The sequence below is a fragment of the Nilaparvata lugens genome, chromosome 11, assembly GCF_014356525.2.
Source record: "Nilaparvata lugens isolate BPH chromosome 11, ASM1435652v1, whole genome shotgun sequence".
NCBI classification, from domain to species: domain Eukaryota; kingdom Metazoa; phylum Arthropoda; class Insecta; order Hemiptera; family Delphacidae; genus Nilaparvata; species Nilaparvata lugens.
In genome coordinates, this window is record NC_052514.1 from 785,407 (window position 1) to 809,762 (window position 24,356).

The 24,356-nt window shown below is 35.6% G+C and overlaps 1 protein-coding gene across 4 annotated transcripts in view; it reads right to left on the reverse strand.

The window, feature by feature from the left end:
• Nucleotides 1-9,182: 9,182 nt before the first annotated feature.
• The window catches only part of LOC111050644 (eukaryotic translation initiation factor 5), a 96,956-nt gene continuing 81,782 nt past the window's right edge, over nt 9,183-24,356 (reverse strand). For all 4 annotated transcript variants that reach the window (XM_039437370.1, XM_039437371.1, XM_039437373.1 and 1 more), the window contains 4 exons: nt 21,665-21,784; nt 17,124-17,261; nt 13,583-13,771; nt 9,183-9,628 (listed from right to left, as the gene is read on the reverse strand). In XM_039437370.1, coding sequence (XP_039293304.1) covers nt 9,503-9,628; nt 13,583-13,771; nt 17,124-17,261; nt 21,665-21,784 — 573 coding nt within the window. In that variant the 3' untranslated portion in view covers nt 9,183-9,502. The remainder of the gene's footprint in view (nt 9,629-13,582; nt 13,772-17,123; nt 17,262-21,664; nt 21,785-24,356) is intronic.

Sequence of the window (24,356 nt, forward strand, 5' to 3'; positions counted from 1 at the left end):
CGCAGATTCCTGTTGACTACGACGAATGCTGGAACGAGCTGATGAGAGAGCTTCCTGCTCTAAGTTCGATTTCAATTCCTCGATGCGTTTATGGCGATGCTTTTCCTTGTCAAATACTTGGGTTTTCCGATGCATCGCAGAAAGGAATCTGTGCTTGTATCTTCTTGAGAGTTGTGTCGTCAGAATCTACGGTGAAATGCTTCCTGTTGAAAGCTAAAACTAAAGTTGCGTCGTTGAAAACTCTGTCTATTCCTCGATTAGAGCTTCAAGCTGCGTTGTTGCTTTCGCGATTGTATGTTTCAGTCCTTCCTTCACTGGAAAAAATCAATCTTCAATCTACGTTTCTGTTCAGTGATTCAACTATTGTTTTATCTTGGTTGCATATACCTCCTTACAAGTTGCAAACGTTTGTTGCAAATCGTGTTGTGAGAATATTAGAGTTGACTAATATTTCAGATTGGAATCACATTGGTACTGATTTCAACATTGCCGACGTTGGATCAAGAGGCTTTCTCCCCAAAACTTGTGCAATTCGCAAGATTGGTTCAATGCTCCAACGTGGTGTTCTAATTCGTTGTCATGTTGGCCGTTGTCATCTATGACTTACCCTGCTACTGAAATTCTGCCTGATGTGAAACAAAATAAAGGTGTTGTTTTGAATATCACTGAAGAGACTGCTGTTATTCAGATAACACGTTTCTCCTCATACATGAGATTGTTACGTTCCTGTGCTTATGTTTTACGTTTCGTGAATAACTGTAAAGCATCAATTAGTGGTGTCTGTCGTAAATCAGGCGCACTTAGTGTTCAAGAGTTGAAATGTGCACAAATTTATTGTGTTAAAATTGTTCAAAAGTGTCATTTCAATCGTGAACTCGACCTATTGAAAGAGGGTAAACCTTGTGATAAGAGTTTCCAAAAATTGTCTGTATTCTTGGATTGTGATGGTGTGATTCGTGTTGGTGGCAGATTGGTAAATAGTGCTTTAGGATATGAAGCCAAGCATCCTTGTTTGATACATAAAGATAGTCATTTTACTAAACTCCTCATTGAGTATTATCATATTTCTCATCTTCATGCTGGACCAAGAATAGTGCGTGCTCTTATTCAGCGTTATTTTTGGATTGTTGGAGCACACAGTGTTATCAGAAATGTGATTTTCAATTGTACTCGTTGCCGTTTATTCAATGCAACTCCTGTTGCTCCCGTCATGGGTGATCTTCCCAGCTCTCGTGTTGTTCCCAGTGCTCCCTTTCTGAAGGCTGCGGTCGATCTAGCTGGTCCTTTCACTGTCAAAGAGAGTATTCGGCCCAAAGCTCGTACGTACAAGGCATACTTTGCACTGTTTGTCTGTCTGGCAACAAAAGCTTGTCACATTGAGGTGCTTACAAGTCTTTCATCCGAAGAGTTTATTAACACTCTCCATCGTTTTGTTTCTAGGCGTGGATTGCCTAAAGAAATATTCTGTGATCAAGGGACGAATTTCAAAGGTGCTGCGCGACAATTGAAGGAAATTGTTGAATTTCTCAGATCATCAGAAAATCAATCCAACGTCTGTGATGCGATGTCATCTAAAAGCATCCAATTTCGTTTTAATATTCCACATGCTCCTTTCATGAATGGAATCTGTGAGTCTAATATTAAAAATGTGAAATTCCATTTGTTTCGTGAAGTGGGAAATTCGGTCCTAACTATTGTTGAGCTTTCCACTCTGTTGGTGAAAATTGAGGCGATACTCAATTCGAGACCGTTGTATGCGCTCTCTTCATCTCCTGATGACTACGAGGCGCTGACTCCCGGACATTTCCTTGTTCATCGCCCTCTGTTGGCGGTTCCTGAAATTGACGTGAGTGATGTCAACGAGCACAGACTGTCTCGTTGGGAAAAGGTTAATCGCTTCACTCAGAGATTGTGGAAGAGGTGGGAGAGTGAATACCTCCACACTCTTCAACAGAAGAATAAGTGGTTTGAGAGTGACACAAACCTTCAGGTAGGGCAGTTAGTATGGATTAAAGAGGACAATTCATCACCCTTATCATACCCGTTAGGTAGAGTCACCCAAATCATAAGTGATGCTAAGGGTGTTGTGCGCTCAGCTCACGTGAAAACTAACTCTGGTGAGTATGTTAGGCCAGTTAGGAAACTTGCCCCCATACTTCCCTATTAGTTTAACCCTCACCCCAAGTTTTCCGTTTTCCTTTCCTATTCCTTTTCCCTTCGTTTTTCCTTTCCTACCGTTCAGTGCATGTTGTTTTGTTTTACTTTTACTTTTAAATTTTAGTTTTTTTTTTTTTTGAGTTTATGTTCTTGGGAAATGGGGCATTCCAAGGCGGGCGGAGATGGTGGATTCACGGAAGCTCGGCAGCCTTGATTGTGGGCTGATTAGTTTGCGCTTTCCTCCCCTTCCCCCTCTCCCAAAGAGGCAAGATAACCTCTCTCCCTCACCCTTCCTTCATCCTTCCCGTTTATCTTTCCACCCAGCACTTCAAGAAGCGTTGTCGAGAAGTCACCATCGTTTTTCGTTCCGTTCCGTGGCGTTCAAGCTAAACGCAATTATCTCGTTTCGTTTCGTGATATATGTGCAATATCATATAGGCCTACGCATAAAGACAGGATATCGTCAGCAGTAACTTCTACACACGAGATACAGTCCACTTCCTCGCCAGTTCCAAGGTTAGTGCAAATTAAAGACTTACTTTTGGGGTTGTCGCCGTTTTCGTGAATTAAATCTTAACTGTACCCCAATCCATAGGTTTTGGGGACAGGACGGGATTACCATAGCTACATTTAGCATCAACTTGCTAATGCAATAAGTAAGTACCCTTATTGTTTTTCGTTTTCTTTGTTTGTAATGTTTTTTGGAAATAAATAAAAATAAATAAATAAACATATATATCCTGACTTTTTAAAACGTTATCTAAGTCATATTTTTTCTGTGAATCTATGTAAAAGTACTTAGTTATATCCGTGATGAGAATTTAATAGATAGGAAAATATTATCTAATAAATGTATTTTAATAGCGCTACTAAGATGTTTTATTATCAAAGAAAATTACACCAAAAATATAAAGAATTACAACTACAACTAAAATTACTCTACAACAAAATTATAAAAAATACAACTAAAATGACATTGCATGATAGTGAATTTACACTTTAAAATTGCATACTTGAGTATTATGAACGAAAACAGAATGCCTAAAATAATATTCAAGGAGAGGCTACATTCAAGAAGAAAGATAGGAAGGCCGAGAATAAGATGGGAAGATGAAGTGAGAGACGATCTCCAAAAAATGGGATATAGAGGATGGAGACAATTAACAGAGGACCGAGAAGCGTGGAGAGCTGTAGTGGAGGCGGCCAAAGCTCATATTGGGCTGTAGTGCTAAAGAAAAAAAAAGTGAGTATTATGAGAAAAATATTAATTTACTGGTACCGAACTGAGGAGGACATGCATAATTTGAGCTTTATCAAGTTAGTATAAGAAAGAAAATGGTGGATAGATCATCGCCCTAATTTTAATTTAGAATACTGAAATCCATGCTCTATTTTAGTACAAATAATTGATTCACTTAATGAATTACTTATTAGGAATTTGGGAATTTTTCTTAATTTTATTTCTCTGTAACTTACGTGTTAATTTTATATCTAAATAACACAAAAATCTTAATTGATATTTTGAAGATTGATAGGTCAACTGCTATCAATTTAAGATACTGCAAGATTATTTCAGAACAAATAGAATTTTAAGAAAAAAATAATTGTCTACAGACACATTGTTTGAATAACAGGCTAATAGGCTATACCTATCAATTCCATAAAATTAAACATTATTCATGAATTTCAACTGTCAAGTCCTGAGTAAATACTTTATAAAACAAACCATGAATAGTGACATTATTATACGTATTTCATAAAACTTTAAAATGAAAAAAAATTATACATACTTATCATAGATATTCATTAGGAATAATGATAAAATTATTCATGAGATGTGATTTTTTAAATGATGATAGGTAACAATTCAATCAGAAAGATAGAAAATTTGCTGCAACTATTACCGTATTCAAGAATTATTAAGAGCTCATTAAAAATTATCATAAACTATTCTAAATTATTATTGTAGAATTCAAGAATTCAATAAAGAATTTAACAGTAGGCCAGTTCATTTAATTGAAGCTTAGAATAATAATAGAGAATGTATCTGTTTTCTTTATTATTGTAGTTATTTCCATACCGTACTAGTTTTTCTTTTTAATCAATTAAGTTACCACTGTATAAATGATTAGTTTATGATATATTATATTTCACTGTCCATGTATTGAGATGAGAATGTTCATTGCTGTGGATCGATTATAAAACTTTGAATGATGTAAATTTGTTTCAAATGAACATTAAATTGTTTTATAACTTTTAAACGTTTATTTATTCACTTTGTGTGGTTTGATAAGCCAATTATCCTACTATAGTGAGGTCCACATTATGATGGCATTGATGACCTTTGTGATACTTATTATGTATCATAATATGATACATATTATCATATATGTATCATAATATGATTCATATTATGTTCCACTCGTCAAGTACTACCATTCATGAGAGTTTGAGCGATTATAATTTTTGACCATTTTTACAAAAATTCATGGATTTCATGAGAAATGCGAATCTCCCAGATTTGATTGATATTCGGGCTATGGATAGAAGTTGACCTTACAAGTGTCCGGCTATAATATGAAACGTTTAGCAGGGTAAGTAATTCACTAAAACATTAGTTATTTAATTATTATTTAACGAAAATCCTAAATAAATGCTGTAAATCACCCCGAAGACTTCTGCTACTGCAGACATTGACAACAGGGTTAACAGCTAGATGGAAATTCGATGAGAACTACTATCCAAAAATTAGTTGCCAGTCCGGGAATCGAACCCGGCACCTCCCAATTGCTAGTCAGGAATGCTTACCCTTACACCAAACTGACAATCTCTGGATAGCAGCGCTCATTTTATACGAAGCCATAGCGGCCAACCAGTTACAGATGGAATTAAATAGAGAATGCATTATTTTATTCAAATGCTAATTGAAATATAATTATTATTTAACGAAAATCCTAAATAAATGCTGTAAATCACCCCGAAGACTTCTGCTACTGCAGACATTGACAACAGATTGTCAGTTTGGTGTAAGGGTAAGCATTCCTGACTAGCAATTGGGAGGTACCGGGTTCGATTCCCGGACTGGCAACTAATTTTTGGATAGTAGTTCTCATCGAATTTCCATCTAGCTGTTAACCCTGTTGTCAATGTCTGCAGTAGCAGAAGTCTTCGGGGTGATTTACAGCATTTATTTAGGATTTTCGTTAAATAATAATTATATTTCAATTAGCATTTGAATAAATGCATTCTCTATTTAATTCCATCTGCCATTAGTTATTTGTGCAACTAGTGCGTAAAGTGACAGTTTGCTGCACCGAAAGAAACGTTTACTTGAGTGGAATGGTTTCTTGAGTGCAGCAAACTAACTTTGCGCACGTATTTCACATTAAATTTTTCCTACAGTTACCATTGAATATGAAAAGTGGGTAATTATGGGTAAAATTCCCTGAAATTTCTGTGTCATTTTATTATTAATAAAAGCCTTAATTTATTTAAAATTGAATAATAATAATTGAAGAATACTCTAACATAGAAGCAGACATCAGGAAAAGGCGCCTTAAATTTTATGGTCACATAATGAGGCTTCCAGATCACAGACTTACAAAAAGAATAGTAACATATGTAGCAACCCTTAGTAATGGAGGTGCATGGATGAAAAACGTCAAGAAGGACTTAATACTTGCTAACATTAACAATGATGAAATATACAACAGGAACAGTTTCAGAGAAAAGGTTGAAAAATGGGAAGTTAAACCAGAGATGACTGTGCCAAGAGTGGGAACAAAATGGAGTGAAGCAAGGAAAGCGGAGTTCTCACTGAAAATGAAAAACTGGTGGATTGATAAAAAGAACAAGAAAAACAAAAAATGAACCAAATTTTGCTCAGCGTCTTCCATCTGGGAGCTTGACGGCTAATAATAATAATAATAATAATTGAATTATAATGATTAGTAATTCAATTGAAAATTTATGTGACTGCTTGAAGGGGGTCTATCTTATGTAAGCATTGAAATGACTTAAAATGACAGAAGTTTTTTAACCAGATCACTCCCGTGTTATCGGATGAGCACGTTAAACTGTCGGTCCCGGCTGAAGTATGACAGTCGTGAGGCCCATTGACGGCTTAAATTATATATTCAGGCGGTGGGACCTTCCGAAAGGGACTCCCCACCAACAAAAGCCATACGAATTTACTTTTTTTTATTGAAATGACTATAATGAAGGCACATAATGGCAAGGCAACACTGTTCTCCACTGTCATTATAACGTAGGCCTCACTATGAGTATTACCAACTTAATTTTAATTTTGCTGCACTGGTGCTCCATATAACCTATTAACTATTTTGCATTGTCATGCTGCAAATCTGGAGTATGCAAAGTACTCACTTTGCGCACTAGTGCGGAAAAGTGATTCTTTGCGGCCTGCAATCAGTGCACAAATGGTCACTTTTCAAGGTATCTGTAGGAAAAAAATATTTCCTCCACTTTAAGATTGGGAAAATAATGCATTTTTAAATGCTTATATCTCAAGAATCCAACCTGCAAAATTCTTTACCGTTCATTAGATAATATGGCCGTATGAAAATTTGCATATTTTATGTTTAAAGCTGCATTACTCACTCTTAATTGTAGCTAGGGGTGACAAATTTGACTACGACATTTCTAAGGTGAAGATTCATATATGATGCGAATTTCAGCCAAATCTGAGATACTTTTTTTAACTGTTTTAAGACGAATGATGTTAGTCCAAAATTTTTCTCATTTTTTTTTTAGTTAAAAATAGAAATCGATCGAACTTTGTGACCTTATGCTCTTAAGGTGCGTACAGACTTTCGCTCTGCTCCGCAACCGAACGTCACTCCAGCAGAGCAATTGATGATCGACCGGGGAGCAACAGTGGTTCGACCGGGGAACGCGAGAAGATCTAACATCTTCCGTAACGTTCATGATGGGTGCGCGGGCGGAGCGACTGTGGTACGATGGAGGAACGAGGGCGGTACGAAGGCGGAGCGTGCTCGGTGCGGGTTGGAAGTGCGTATATGTGTACGCAGCTTTAGATGCGTGAAACACGAATCTGGAATCCGATTTGCGAAATTCCTCACCGTTAAATATAATCTGGGGTACCAAATTTGGCTTACAATTTTTCTCAGGTAAAGCTTTATCTATGGTGAGTGAGTTATGCAGCTTCAAACATGAAGTTTGCAAATTTTCAAACGGCCATATCTAATGAACGGTAAGGAATTTCGCCAATGTGATGAAATTATATATTATTTCTCTCGTCAAATATTAATTATATCATTGCTGAGAGTTTTAGCGATTTTAATTAATTTTTGGATTCATGAAAAATGTTGCTCTTGTCTGCTGTGCTGTTCTAATCCAATACAAATGAGCTCAGTAGTCACAAAAATCCTGAGAAATTTGAATTTCCCGCTTAATCAGTCAGTCAGTTTGCATGTTTCTGTTGCCCTGGTAGTATTTCAGTTGGTTTCAATTCTGTACCAGGGATTTAGAACACTTGAAGAGGTAGCAGGGTTTTTTCAACGCCTTCCAATGCAAGCATAGGCAACCCGCAACACTCATCTAGTTTGTGTACCTCTTGCATGTTTCTGATGCCCTGGTAGAAATCTGGTCATTTCTAATATGCAAATGAGCTACTATTTGAGCGGGAAATTCAAATTTCTTATGATTAGCGGGAAATTCAAATTTCTCATGATTTATACTATTTGAGCGGGAAATTCAAATTTCACATGACTCTTTTATACCATTTGAGCGGGAAATTCAAATTTCTCATGATTTATACTATTTGAGCGGGAAATTCAAATTTATACTATTTGAGCGGGAAATTCAAATTTATCATTATTTATACTATTTGAACGGGAAATTCAAATTTCTCACGATTTATACTATTTGAGCGGGAAATTCAAATTTCTCATGATTTATACTATTTGAACGGGAAATTCAAATTTCTCATGATTTATGTGACTACTGAGCTCATTTGTATTTTAGAAATGTAACAGGAAGTTAAAACATAGCAAGTGGTAACTGAGGCATTACCGATTAATGCTTAGACACATTAAATACTATATGTGTTTAGTTCAGTTGATAATGTGTCTTTATTTTCAATTTCATCAAATGTAAGACTTTAATTTGGTACCAAAATCACACTGAAACAAATCATATCAAATCAATATCTTCTGAACGGTAAGGAATTTTGCTAATATGATTCCAGATTTGTGTTTCTCACATCAAAGTCCATAAGATAACGAATTTTAAGCTTTCTTTATTTTTCACAAAAAATTGATGAAAACCATGGACTTATGGACATCAAAGAGCATAAGATCACGAAGTTGGAGCGATTTTTATTCTTCACAAAAAATTGATGAAAATCATGGACTTCGTGGATCAAAAAGCATCTCAGATTTGGCTGAAATTTGCACCATAAAGGGAGGCTTAGAAATAAGCCTCCCTTATTGGGAGGCTTAGAAATAAGCCTCCCTTATTGGGAGGCTTAGAAATTGATTAATCATAATCAATTAATCATAAATTATAATTTATTCATCTTATTTTCAATATTTTTCTGTTCTTCATAAGAGCCCCCGAGGCTGAATTTTTTTCAAAAGTAGGAAAATCCACGAAAAGCAACGTTTTGTAAATCATTGCTAGGCTTACAAAGACATGTGTGTAATACATGCAAATGCAATGAATAATCCACTTGACAGCTGATTGATTATGAATAATTCTATAGCAATGGTTTACGAAACATCCCACGGCGTGGGTTGCTTTTTGTGGATTAGCGTGGGTCTACTTTGCGGCGGGCCTTAGGCCACGGTGCATGAGAAAATACAAGCTAATATATCAAGTTATTTCCTATTCTAATAACCATCTGACTACTAATATTTCAAGTTTGTAATCAATTCATTTTCAACCAAATTCTTCAAAATACATTCTTGTTTTCTTGTCTGTAAACAAGGAAAGGATGAGGCATGATTGAAGGGTTTAAAACAGACAAAATACGAACATCAAGAAAGAGATTGGAGATGATAATTTATTTACATAACTACATTCATCGACTCAACCTCTACCACAAAACTTTCAAGTAGCAAACAACTAAACAGACACATGTACTCAACGTGGATAGCCAATCTGAAATCACATCTCATATTTTTCCATTTCCTAGATAAATAATTTAGTACATTCAAGCGTATTGAATAACATTGATTTGAGAAGGAAGAAGGATGATGTTTCAACTATTGAGGAGTAACAGTAATTTATTGGATTGGATAGATTATTATTTGAAACAAAGACTTAGGTTAGTTGCTGATATAATATGAGGAGCGAAATGTGATTAGATGGCATCGATGTCGACATCGTCTCCCCCCTCCTCTTCCTCATCAACCACCCTCTTCTTGACGGGAGCCGACACCTTGTTCTCTTTCAGTGGAGATGCCTTTGCTCTGTCGTCGTACTCAATCTGAAACATAACATCAAATTAAACAACAGCAAATTGACAAAACCACTGTCATCTATAGCTTGACTTGCCACTGTCATCTATAGCTGATACTGATATCTATATATATAAAAGCGAAATGGCACTCACTCACTGACTGACTGACTGACTCACTAACTCACTCACTCACTCACTCGCAGAACTAGAAATCTACCGGACCAAAAACGTTCAAATTTGGTAGGTATGTTCAGTTGGCCCTTTAGAGGCGCACTAAGAAATCTTTTGGCAATATTTTAACTCTAAGGGTTATTTTTAAGGGTTTAAAGTTCGTCTTTTAGCATGTATATTCTTCTTCTCCCAATCTCTTAATTATAATTGAAATTTCCATATCATATGTTACTATAGAACTATAATCTAGATAGAGTACCTCTTCGAAACAGTTGTTAACTGGCAACTAAATTAATAATTTTGTCAGGTTGGCATTAAGTTGAGTTGACTTTGTTAGGTTGGCACAAAGTTGAAGATTTAAATGCATTTATCGCGGAAAAATTGATTGGGCACTGCTACTTCAATCCTGGGAATATTATATTACTAGCAGTCAGGCTCGCTTCGCTCGCCATATCCGTTTAGCCAGCCGTTTAGTCTGGACCCCCGACTGAATTGTCCTAACATATGATAAAAATGCCCAAATGAATAATGCAGGCGAGCGAAGCGAGCCTGCTGATCTCATTTTTGGACGATGCAGTCGGGGGTCCAGGGGGCGGAGCCCCCTGGCTAGACGGATATGGCGAGCGAAGCGAGCCTGACGGCTAGTCGTCTATATAAATAAAAATCGAGCCTCAAATTTTGACATTCAATAGCTTTTTTATGTGTGCACCGAATTTGATGATTTTTTTTAGTTGTGTTCGTTATGTTCAGGACCAGGTTTATGGCCTATTAAATTCATAATCCGACTTCAGGACTCTTTCCTACGGTCCTTCAAAGTTTACATGTAATCCTTATGGGAGAAGATTTGTTAGCTGGCCACACACAGAAATAAAAATCAGTTGTTATAATCATTGCGTCATCCAACAGCCGTCGATAGATAGTAGACAAGAGTGTGTGCTGCTCCATAACCGCCATGTATTTTATTCTCAAAGACCCGACTAAAAATCTGGTGTGGCGCACTCACACAACTTTCCTTGCCGTTATGAAAATTGATCACCTGACGCTAGTGTTCCCGCGCATCACAAGTCTACTATTCAAAGATTTAAGCCAGCTGGTGACAGGGCAATAACGCTGGAGACACACATGAGGTCTGCTATCTCTTCATAGTGAATGATTTAATAGAATCAACAATAATTTGCAATTGAATAATCACATTTTCTCGAATTTAAAGCTTATTTTTTTGTTTCAATTGCATCTGAAGCCTGATAATTGGGAATCTATCTGCATTGCTGGGGCGGAGCTCCTGAAATTTTTACAGATATGGGACTTGTGGCCGTTGATAGAGCTTATCGATGACTATTTTAGGTATGAATTTGATCAAAATCGTTGGAGCCGTTTCCGAGAAAATCACGAAAATCCTGTTTTTGATAACATTTTCGTCATTTTAGCCGCCATCTTGAATTGCATTTGATCGAAATTGTTCGTGTCGGATCCTTATAGTGAAAGGACCTTAAGTTCCAAATTGCAAGTCATTCCGTTAATTGGGAGATGAGATATCGTGTACACAGACGCACATACACTCATACACACACACACACACACACACACACACAGACAGACCAATACCCAAAAACCAGTTCTTTGGACTCAGGGGACCTTGAAACGTATAGAAATTTAGAAATTGGGGTATCTTAATTTTTTCGGAAAGCAATACTTTCCTCCTCACCTATGGTAATAGGGCAAGGAAAGTAAAAACAAAATAACCGTTCTGTGTGTAACCATCAAGCAGTGCGGCCTCAGGTTAAAGAATTACATGCTCTAAAGACATTGCTTTGTTTCGAATAATTGTGCTGTCTTCGGTGTTCAGAATTAATTGATTTTTAGTAAATTATTTATTTGTAGTTGGAAAATTATCTATATAAATAAAACGCCGCATCGCGCCTCCTCAGGTGTGCATCCAGCTAGTTTGTCATGAGATGCATTAAACTATTTGACGGAACGAAGTTCGCCGAGCCAGCTAGTATGTAATATTAACTGTTCATTCTTGCTGAAAATTATGATTTATTCATCAGGAAGATACGAATCTTCAATGATTAAATAATTAATTTTCTTAGTTGAGATGGAATATTTTCTACATTGTTAAAAAACGATCTGGCAACGTAGCGGAGCTAGAAATGGATAACCCTATTTGCTTTGTCGAATTATAGACAAGGATAGTAACACAAATGCTACACACAAAGATTCTTCATGATGAGACAGTTGCACCAACTTATCACACCAACAATGGAAACAGCATGTTGAACGAAAGTCAGCTCTTAGGGTGTGTTGTGCTAAAAGGATGTAACTCCAAAAAGCTCCTTGTGTATCATTCCAAGTGCAACACGTTGCTTTACAGAAGACACAAAAGAGCATCTGTTGCTTATGACGAGATACATTAAAGCTCCTTGTGTAATCTATTCAGATGCAACACGTTGCTTTTGAGAAGATACAAAAGAGCATCTGTTGCTTATGGAAAGATACATTCATTAAAACTCCTTGTGTTTCTTTTCGGATGCAACACGTTGCTTTTGAAAAGATACAAAAGAGCAAATGTTGCTTATGAAGAGACAACGTTAGCAGACAGAAGGTTGATCACTCATAGGTGTGAGATTCAAAGTAGTGGGGGGAACGCCAGCGTGACGTCACGTGTAGTAAGGAAGTGATAGAGTAACCACACTGAGCATACAGTTTATTCACTGTATCTTCAAATACATCATCGTTTAATCCCCTAAAGATTGACCTAGAAATTTTAAATTCTCCGTACTTATAGCGAATGAATAATTTGTTCTAATGATGTTGTTAGATATTTCAAGTTCATTCAACTTGTATGAATAAAATGAAGTTGAAAATTTTTCAAGAATCTAAAAACGTGACATGAAACGTGACGTGCCTTTAAAAATTGATACGCTGGAAAAGCGTTGGTGGACAACGTTATATTATTATAATTTCAGATTAACTCATAAAACAATCTTGATAAACCAATGCATTGCAATAAACCGATAAACCAATCCCGATAAATCCAATGCATTACATTCATATAAATGCACTGAACACATGCTGGTATCGAGCACATGTTCTACGAGAATCAAAATATCTTATCCCCGAAATTCACAAGCTGATGTATAGCCAAACTACAAAATATAAACTCGACCTAGAAGATGAAGAAACCTTAAGGGTTTGAAAGGGTAGGTTAGGAGGTGGGGATTTTGCTTTTAAATGGCAAAAGGCTTGTATTATTTAAATGTTTTGATAATTATTGTAAAGCAGAAACAGGAAGCTTGCATGTCAGAACATGTCTGTGTTATATAATTTGACTATACGTCACCGTATGATATTCAAGAATGCGAAATTCTGCCTACTTTGTACTACAGCCTACGTCACGGCTGCAGTTCCTCTACTTTAATTGCATGTCAACTTAAATTCAATAGATGAGTGACCAACCTTCTGTCTACTAACTTTGATGAAGAGATACATTAAAACTCCTTGTGTATCTTTTCGGATGAAAAACGATGCTTTTGAGAAGATACGAAAGAGCATCTGTTGCTTATGCAAAGATACATTAATTAGAACTCCTTGTGCATCTTTTCGGATGCAACACGTTGCTTCTGAGAAGATACAAAAGAGCATCTGTTGCTTATGGAAAGATACATTTTATAAAATGTTCAATGTTTTTGAACGGGTAGTATTGTTGTCTAGTGGCCCTCCGCCGAAAGGCTTTGCTAAAGGACCCAGACTGGTATGTACGTATGTATGTACAGTATGTAAGTATGTATATAAGTATGTACGACCCACCTCGAGATCGTCCTCATCCTCCTCCTCACTGCTCTCCTCCTCTTCCTCGGCCTCCTTGAGCCAGGTGATGAACGGCTCGGCCTTGGTGTGGATCTCCTGCGACAACTCCTTCGACACGTACTTCTTGCTCGTCTTCGAGCCCCACTCCAGTATCACCTTCTCCTCAAGAACATCCATGTCGTACAGCAACTAAACACAAACAAACAAACATCAAACATCATTAAGGTGCGTACAGACTCTCGCTCTGCTCCGCAGCCGAACGTCACTCCAGCAGAGCGATTGATGATCGACCGGCGAGCAACAGTGGTTCGACCGGGGAACGCGAGAAGATCTAACATCTTCCGTAACGTTCATGATGGGTGCGTGGGCGGTGCGACTGTGGTTCGATGGTGGTACGAGGGCGGTACGAGGGAGGAGCGTGCTCGGTGCGGGTTGGAGGCACGAATATGAGTACGCAGCTTTATTCATACAGTCCAAACATGATTCTTGACACGAGGAACAATCAATCGAGCAAATGTACAGTTCTTATCAGTGAGTAGAAGTCTGATAATGACTTCAACAATGGTTCAGAACCGTCAATAATTATTGATTTAGCACAGAAATTTTGCCAACTGTTCAAAGTAAAGTTATTCAACACTTTGCCCAGGTCTCAACGTGCATGAAAATAATAAACAAAATATTATAATAAATAAAACCTACAGATTGTCTATATTTTTCAAAATTGTGTTAGATGTAGTAAGGGCTATGCCTTTCATTCGTGCGTGTCAGGTGATAGGTGATTAAATGCCTAAATTAAAATAAAAATCCACTGTTTTAACAGCTTCGTCATTAAATTCAAAGAGGTCTTGTCGAGTGCCTGCTGGAGCAAGACAACATTTCAGGAGGTGGTCATCTGACTGGATATCGCCACAGTCACAGTACGGGTCCTCTATCTGCGTCCAAGTTGTGCGATTTTCTTTTGTGCAGGCACACTCTGCTCTGAGGCGGTTCAGAGTTTTCCATTTGCCAAATGACAGCTCTGCTCCTGTTGGAAGTTGCTCCCTCAACACCAAGTCAGTGGCGTCTGTACTCTCATGCCATAATCTAATTCTTTCCTGTGGAGCCGAGGAGCCAAGCTCCTGTGTCTCTGTCAGAAAGCTGCGTCGGGACTTCAGCCGGTGATTTGCAGGGGTGTGGCCGAACATTGGGTGTCTGTTGTCGTTAACCTAATATAAATAGCGTTATGCCTGTTTTTCTTGCACAACGTATTTATGTCATTACATGTTTAAAATAAGTAATCACATTGTGATTATCAGTAGCCCCATTACAGCGGGGACTCTGCCACTGGCAAGCCTGAGGAGAAAGTTGAGGCTGTTCCTTGATGATCACCCGTTTTATGCGCTGAATGAGTTTTTCAGTTGTGAAAGTGCTGCTTTGGAGCGGTATTTTACTTGATGCCTGCTCTTGCCTCGAGTACATGCTTTTTCTTTCATTTTTAATGACTTGTCTATCTGTGACCATCCAATGTGGTTCACATTATGGAACAGATCAATCATAATAATAATAAAGTACAAAACCTGTTAAACAAATGGGTTATCAATTTCAGATGCCATTTTATGTGATGAAGTCTTTGGAGTTTTTAAAAGTTTTCAAAATATTTTAATAAAAGGGTACTACTACTTTTTTATATTGTTTTTATTAATAATAATAAATATAAAAATTGTCAACATAAAAATCGTCTACATTTTTCAAAATTGTGTTAGACATAAGAGCTATGCCTGTTTTTTCTTCCACTACTTATTTCTGACATTACATGAAATAAATGAGTAATCACATTGTGATTATCAGTACAAAACCTATTAAACAAATGGGTTATCAATCCCAAATATATTTCAGATGCCATTTTATGTGATGAAGTCTTTGGTGTGTATACTTTAACACAGAAAACAAAATCAATTGAATAAATACATTACAACAAATTGGAAATTCGAGGAGAATTTGGGAAATCAAAGATATGAATAAAATAATGAGTGTACAGTTCATATCAGTGAGTAGAAGCCTGATTATAACTTCAACAATGGTTCAGAACTGTAGATTTATTTAGCACTAAAATTTTGCCAACTGTGCAAAGTGGATTAAATTGATACTTTGCCCAGGTCTCAATGTGCTTGTATTCATTCAAGAAATAACAATCATTTACATCAAATTTATTGAGAAACTAATCAAATTATCAACAATTTTTTTATGGGAAACAAAGCACCACATTCATAAAAAATGTTAGGTCAATAATACAACAATGTACAGTTCATATCAGTGAGTAGAAGTCTGATTATAACTTCAACAATGGTTCAGAACTGTATATTAATCTAGCACAGTAATTTCGCCAACTGTTCAAAGTCAAGTAAATCAACACTTTGCCCAGGTCTCAACGTGCATACCCTTTCAACTCTATATTCTGTTAATGCTATCATCAAATTAGTAATAGAATCAACTAGGCTTCTTGACTCATTCAATATACGAATGAAAACACAGAAATAGCTTGTATAAAATATAATAAAAAATGAAGGTAAAATAAACAAATGTACAGTTCATATCAGTGAGTAGAAGTCTGATGGTAACTTCAACAATGGTTCAGAACTGTTCATTAATTTTGCACAATAATTTTGCCAACTGTTCAAAGTCAAGTAAATCAACACTTTGCCCAGGTCTCAATGTGCAGAAACAGTTACTTACAAACACCATGTTTGATCATTTATAAGAATTCTGTTGCCATTCTAGTATAGAATTCTAGAGAATACATATAACTAGTACAACAAAGCCTTGAAATCCCATGTCTTTTTTCAAATTATTTAGAGCTGGATTTGTGATATAGTGAGATCCACATTATAATTTGATTATCACTGGTGTTGCTATCCTTGTCTCTATCAGCCCTCAAAGCAAATAGCACTATCCTTTTCTCGCTCATCAAGGTTGCCAGGTCGTTCTTAACAATGTAGAAATATATTAATTAACAAATATTCAACTAATTATGAAAGCTCAATATTCAATCAATGAAAAATATATTTTCTTTACGAATAAAATATATAATTTGTTATTTTAAACAAGAATATTTCAAAGTTTTATACAAGTATGAGTTATCCTCTATACAGTGGCAGAGCAGAGAATCGACAAGCCTCTGCTTGATCTTCATTATTAGTTTTTGCACTTTTAAGAGGGGGTCAAAATACGTATAATTATTTAAAACGAGAATGAAAAGTTAATATTACATTAATAAAGCTGTATCAGCTACCGTCTATAGAAGGCATTGACAAGACATAGGATCAGCAACGTTGTTCTCCTATCTTTCCCCACTGCCATTATAACGTGGACCTCACTATAGTATAGTTCCAAAGAATGGATATAACAAGTACAACAATGCCTTGAAATCCCATGTCGATTTCCCAGTTTAGAGCTGGTTGTGTGTTAGTTGGGTTTTTAAAGCTGATACGACAGCACAGTTTTTTTTCAATTTTATGAATATTTCAAATAATGGAAAATTGATTTAAAGAGCTGTAACAATTACCTTGAGAATAGCAGGAACTTTCGGCAGCAGACTTTCCTTGTGCAAGCCAATGACTTGCTCTATGCCTCCAATCAGATAGCGCTGGGCTTTCGTGTCCTCGTGGGTGAAATGAAGCAACAGCAGGCGATGTTTCTTGATCTGGAAATTATCAAAACAAAATCAATTGAGATTCCTGATAGAAATATTCATTTTAATATTATTATTTACAGAATAAACGAATTTGACTATTGAATTAACCAGAGATGTGGAATAGAATAGAATATTCATTTTTTTAGAATAGAATATTCATTTTATTCAACAATAATACAGAAAATTTCCATACAGTTGAATAACGTCAGGAAGATTTACAGTCAAAAACTTTATAAAAGATAATTCACACGGCAAGTTATTATATAAATCATACATTAAAATTACATTGGCATACATAAGTAACATTGAAACACACTACATTCCATTTAAAAATTCGTCAATACTATAGTAACTCTTATCAACTAAGAACCTATATAAGTCTGTTTTAAAGGAATGCGTCCTAGGATTTAAATGAGTTGGCAGCCTATTCAATAATTTCACACCATATAACTGGGCTTTTTCTTATAAAGAGAAAGTCTATGATACTGAACACTGATATTATTTCTATGCCTGGTATTATGATGGTGTATATCTGAATTTGTTGTAAAGCTGTTTATATTTTTTACCACTAACATAATCACTTTATAAATGAAAATACAAGGAACTGTGAGAACTGAAAGATTTCTGAATGCATCTCGGCAAGTGTGGTTAAAGCCTAAACCTGCTAAGTATCTTATTGCCCTTTTCTGCAAAATAAATATTTTATTTATGTTCTGCAAAGTTGTAGCTCCCCAAAGTTCAATGCCATAAGAAATGTGTGAATAAATCAATGCAAAATATAGGACTCTTCCCGTGTCTAGGGGTACATAGCGTATGATGTTTCGCAGGACAAATAAATTAGTACTTATATGGCTGGCAAGTTTTTCAATATGAGCATCCCAAGAAAGGCTTCTGTCAATTACCAGACCTAGAAGATTTGCTTCTTTCACATTTTCTACCTTTGAGTCTCCAATATTAATGACCGGTTCAATGGAGTGAGTTCAATGCAGATCAAGTTCAATACTGTTCAAATCAGCATAATACAATTCTGAAATTAATTGAAACTCCTTATAGTATACTCTTTACAATAAGTATTATTTGCAGAATAAAGGATTTGAACAATATTGGAGTAACCAGAAATGTAGAGCGAGTTACAAAATTTGTAACTTATAATCACTCGCAGTACATCACCAAGGGCTGTTCAAGGGGAACCTGGGTATTATGTTGATTGTGGTGTACCAAAAAAGGTTTTAAAACTCAATGTGAATCTTGATCATGCAAATCCAGAAGTCATCCACAGGGGAGTGCCTTTGAAGGAAAAGAATGTGGAAACAGGATGTGGAAAAGCTGCTACATTTACACTTTGCAGAAGAATGGAGAGGAGTTGGTGATCTACATTTTTACAGAGACATTCTCAATTATCAAAATAATAGGCAAGAAGATACTGAGGATGAAAATGAGGGTGGTTTTATGGAAGACGATGACTTTGCTATTTAAATCCCATTGTTTTTTTGCTATTTTTGCTTTTCTAGTGTTTACTTTTTTAATTATTTTCTTTTATAATATCTTGGATAATACATGCAAACTATTTCATTACACTATATTTTTATTAAAGCGTTACCTTCCATTCACACACAAGTTATTAGGTACCTAACTCACAAAAAGCAGTCATTGCTCAATGAAACCTATACTAGTTACAAAGTGACTCATGTCCCATCTCTCCAGTTCCAAAATGTCCGTTAAATGACTCTTATCCATCCTATTTTCCATGATTTTTGGGAAATTCATAGAAATTGAGGTATTTTACTACTAATTAATGTATTTATATCATGTGGAGAACAATGCCACAAGGAGATCAGTGACATATGGGGCCGAAGCTTGGACATTGACTACACGAGAAGAAGGTCTGCTTCAGAGATGGGAAAGAGAGATTTCAAGAAGAATTTTTGGAGCAATCAAGGAAAATGAAATATGGAGGATAAGAACAAACAAGGAACTAGGAAGATTGTTCGTAGAGACCAGTATTTTATCTGTTGTGAAAAGTATGAGGCTGAGATGGGCTGGTCATGTGTGCAGAATGCCGGAAGGAAGGGTGCCAAGAATGGTGCTGAAAGGCAAACCCGGAGGAAGAAGATTACAAGGAAGACCAAGAAAGCGGTGGATTGACGATGTGGAAGAGGATTTGCGAAGACTGGGTGTGAGAAGATGGAGAAGAAAAGCAGAATGTCGAGAGGGGTGGAAGGATGTGGTTGTGAAGGCTAAGGCTCTACATGGGCTGTAGTGCCAATAATGATGATGATGATGATTTCATGTGGAGAAAGTATAAGTAGTAAAAAACATTATAATTATCCTTAGATAATCTGTTTCAGTGTTTTTTGTGATTTTCTAGAAACTTGGTTCAGTGGACGAGAGTCACTTTTGGAAATGAACGACTTTATTATTTAATAATACTACCAACACATTGGTAATTTGTTTTAGACAAAGGCATATTGTAAAAAGTTTTCTCAATACAAGACTGATATTTTTACTATAAGTTATTGCGCACAAGTACACTCACACTGAACGCTTGCACTTGCTGGTTGCGTTTAGTGTGAGCAGCTACATGCAAGTCACAACGTATTTCAATGACTCTTTCCAGATTTTGTTTCTCGGCTCATGCATGATCTGACGTGCACTTGCACATACACGCATCCACTGTGATCAGACCCTTAGAGGAGTTGAGGAGTTATTAAGTAAAGTTAGATTAATTGATTTGAATTAGTATTCTACAAGCATTGCAGATAAGTGAAATCATGTGCAGTTCATATCAGTGAGTAGAAGTATGATAATAACTTCAACAATGGTTCAGAACTGTTAATTAATTTCGCACAATTATTTTTCGCCAACTGTTCAAAAGCCAAATATGGAGAACTTTGCCCAGTTCTCGAAGTGCAACATTTTCCAAGATTATTATTTTTCTACTTATAGAATATACCATAGATCTATAGATTGATAAATGTTCAAAAGATTTATCTACCACTATCCTTGCCACTGAGTCTGATGAGACCCATAGTGGTACAAACAAAAATGATACTGTACAAAAGTATACATAATGTTAAACTAAAATTATTATAATTAAGTACAGTGTTAACGTTTACATATACAGTCGAACCTCTGTATAACTAAGTCGATTATCCCGAGAAAAAATTCGCTGCTGAAAAGTATTCGTTATTGAGAGGTTGTTCTGTCAAGAAAACTGCCACGATCTTATGGATCGTGTAATATGGTATCACATCGGTAATTAAATGAATATGGTACGTAAAACAATATCATCGCGAATGTAGGTAGGGTACCTATTAGGCCAATATTAATATGGAAATTTGAAAATTCATGCTGTTTAAAATAAAAAAAACTTGTTTTTTGAATATTTATAGAATGTAATAGATAAGTAAACTCACCAATTTATTTCTAGAAAGCTTGATTTGTATTATTCAAAGTACATACTCAGTAACAATATTTTTCAACTTCCTTCACCAAAGATTTTTTAATACTTTTTACACTACTACTGTATTAGATTAAACGCAATATACGGTAATTTTGTCAATAACTTCACTATAAATACTATAATAACTCAACTTCCCTATTTTTTAATGTTTTATTTGGAAAAGTGAGTAAGTTTCGGTTGAATTTTGCATTTGAATGAAACATCATGTTCAATAAACGACTCACATCTATTCAAACAGTCGAACATAAAAAGGCTGGTACACTATTTTTTCAGATTAAATCCCTACCTGATAATTTTGAAAGCTTCTAGAACTTCTTGATCTGACGGATTCTTCTCCTCAAGTTCGTCACAACCATCATCATCTTAGTCAGTTCAAAGAATTGAAATGTGTGACAAAAGCAAGATTTAGAAAGTCCAGTCGTTCACCTGCCTGGTCTACAAATGACAAGTTCTTGAAATCCAATTTAGAGTAACTTCCATTCAATTTCCAACATGTCTTTCAACCTCTATTGACTGTCCACCACCCATCTTCTTCCTACCTGAATTGCCATTATTTTTAGTCTATTGACCTTCCTGCTGAAACTAAACAATTCCTTGAAAATGATCGTCTGCTTCCTATACACACTACATTTTGTATGTTGAAGAGAAAACTTTGTTGTTGAGAGGTCCGAAATTCGTTAAATAGAGGTAAATAAGCAGCCAAAACTCCAAAATGTCATGGGACCAGGTAAAAATTCGTTGTGTAGAGGATTTCGTTAAGTGGAGGTTCGACTGTATCTATACAATATATTTTTTACGTCAACTTCTACATACCGCGGTTAGAGCCAGCATTTGTTCTGCTCGTTCACTTTAACCAAATCTTGATAGTTTTTTATCACTCACTGAATGGGTGATGTATAGTTTTCCATCTATCACTCACTATCTATCTACCATCTATCACATCACTCACCTGAATGTGAATTTTCTCATCGAAAAGCAGTTCGGCCAACACAAGCGGTGCTTTCGACTTGATCTCCAGTCGCTCAGCCTCCACCAACAGTTCTTTAGCAGCGCTCGGCTGCGTCAACACCTGACAAACAAACAATCAATAAATCAATAATACATAATTTATTCAACACATCACATATCACAATTTGGTAGATTTAGTGGGAAGGATTTTTTTGAATATTCTTTCCGAAGAATGAACATATCGCTTTTAGAATTGAGTTTGTTTTCAGTAATTCTTCAAAATTATATTTTTAATAACTATGTAAATATTTCCGATTTTAGTTACAATAATGTGAAATATTTCTTCTGTGTTTAGTTTTGAAGCACCGGATCTAAATTTGAAAATTAACCTTGTGAAATTTGAGGACTGAAAATTTTGTGGATTGAAGAACTACAAGACTCAACCTATTTCGAACTATGTGTAACCTTATCTAAATTTGGGAGAGGAATAGCACAAGGCTACCTTATTTTTCCTCTCCCTATTGAATTTATTTATTGCCAAAAAAACAAATTACAATAAACAAAATTCTTATGCAGACTGAAGCAACAAAGTGCAAAAAACAATATATACAAAATTTGACACAATACAACTTTTAATATTATCAAATAAAAATACTTGTAAGCCTATCTTGGCCTAATAATAGCACCTTATTAACTTTTTTGGCACTGCCGGCAGAAGTACAACTTGAGCGCCAGCAGTGAGTTCTATTTTACAAGGAAAGCATTTTTTATTTTCAGCATTTACAGCAATAGATTCAATACAAAAAACAAAAGAATAGAAAAAAAAATAAATTTATAAATGAATAAAAAATGTCCTCTCCCTATGATTTTGATAATGTACTTATTGTATAAATTAATGAATGAATAATGATATGTCCAAAGCTCCGCCAATTTATGTAGATGCATAACAATATTATCTATAGTTATTCCAAATTGCTTTTTTCATATCATAAACAGTTCAATAATTATATTCTTAGTTTATATTATGTAAATTCATCTATAATTTTGCTGTATTGTAAGCTATTGTAGATAAGTGTATAAGCCAGTATATATTGTAATCTGCATAAATAAAGTACTCAATCAATCACAGTCATAAAACATCCTCATACATAAATAATTAGCTACAGTAGCACACTTAGGGCAAAACTTCGTTTTCATTGTAGTTTCAATTGGAATTTTAAATATTTCTGCAATTACGATGAAGTTGTTTGTTTAGTTTGAAAGTTGATTGATGTGATAAGTTCCAAATTTTATTTTATACATTTGTTGGACTTGGAATTTTGTGTGAGTCAAATAATCAACTCTGCATAACTTCTAGACTGTCTATTCTGAGGGTTGAAAGCAGTTTTGGGCGAATAAGTTGGTTTTAGCTGAATTGTATGCAATGTCTGTCAATGAATAAACAAAATTGAATTTCACATAAACATCAAACTATCAATAGTGTCTTTATCGAGTAACCCAAATTTTGTCTAAACCGAATTGTAGACAATGTCAGACAATACCTTTCATTTAAGTAAGTGCGGGTTTCTGACCTAGACCCGGTTGCAAAACACTGTTAAATTTCAACGGGGATTAAGATATGAAATACAAAAAGAAATACAAGATTATAAAATATGTACTATAATTATACTCGTATAGTGAGCGATACTCTGTCTTTATTTCAATCTGTGTGTATTTGTTTCAAGTCATAAACGTTGTATTATGACATGATCAACGAGTAAGTGCCGGTTGCACAAAAGCCACGACAACCATGAGAACCAATCAGAGAAGCCGTAATTTCCAAAAAGCCTTCTCTGATTGGTTCTCGTGAAATTTATCACGGTTAAAATTTAACCGGTTATTGTGCAACCAGACCTAAAACTAATAACGTATATTACTTTTAAAATTTGACACACAGCTTCAAATACAGACACAAAGTGTCTTTCACTATTTGAAAACTTGTGATGTTTTGAAGTTGTAAAAATAAATGCATCTCTACCTATCTATCTTTCTATAAGGTACAAGTCGTTCACCTTCCAAGATATACATGACACAAAATAAAGCCATTTAAGCTTTATTCACACATATCAGTGAACGTGGAGGCAAGTAAAAATTATAAAAATTGCCATGAGTTCTAATATGACTATTCCACTCAGCCCGGCCGAAAGATTATGAATAATTCTATGCCTTTCGCTGATGACACAACATGCATGACGTGCATGTGTGTACACACTAACTTGTCCTGTCGTCAGTGGCCACCCCCTAAAGGTAGGCGCACACAGATCGTCATCGGACGGACAGCACGCATCGGACGATTAGATTTGATGTATTGTTTTCAATTGGAGTGAGGTATAGGTATACATGTAATGTAACTGATATATAAAAGCGAAATGGCACTCACTCACTGACTCACTCACTCACTCACTCACTCACTCACTCGCATAACTAAAAATCTACCGGACCAAAAACGTTCAAATTTGGTAGGTATGTTCAGTTGGCCCTTTAGAGGCGCACTAAGAAATCTTTTGGCAATATTTCAACTCTAAGGGTTGTTTTTAAGGGTTTAAAGTTCGTCTTTTAGCATTTATATTCTTCTTCTCCCAATCTCTTAATTATAATTGAAATTTTCCATAATTATCATATGTTACTATAGAACTATAATCTAGATAGAGTAC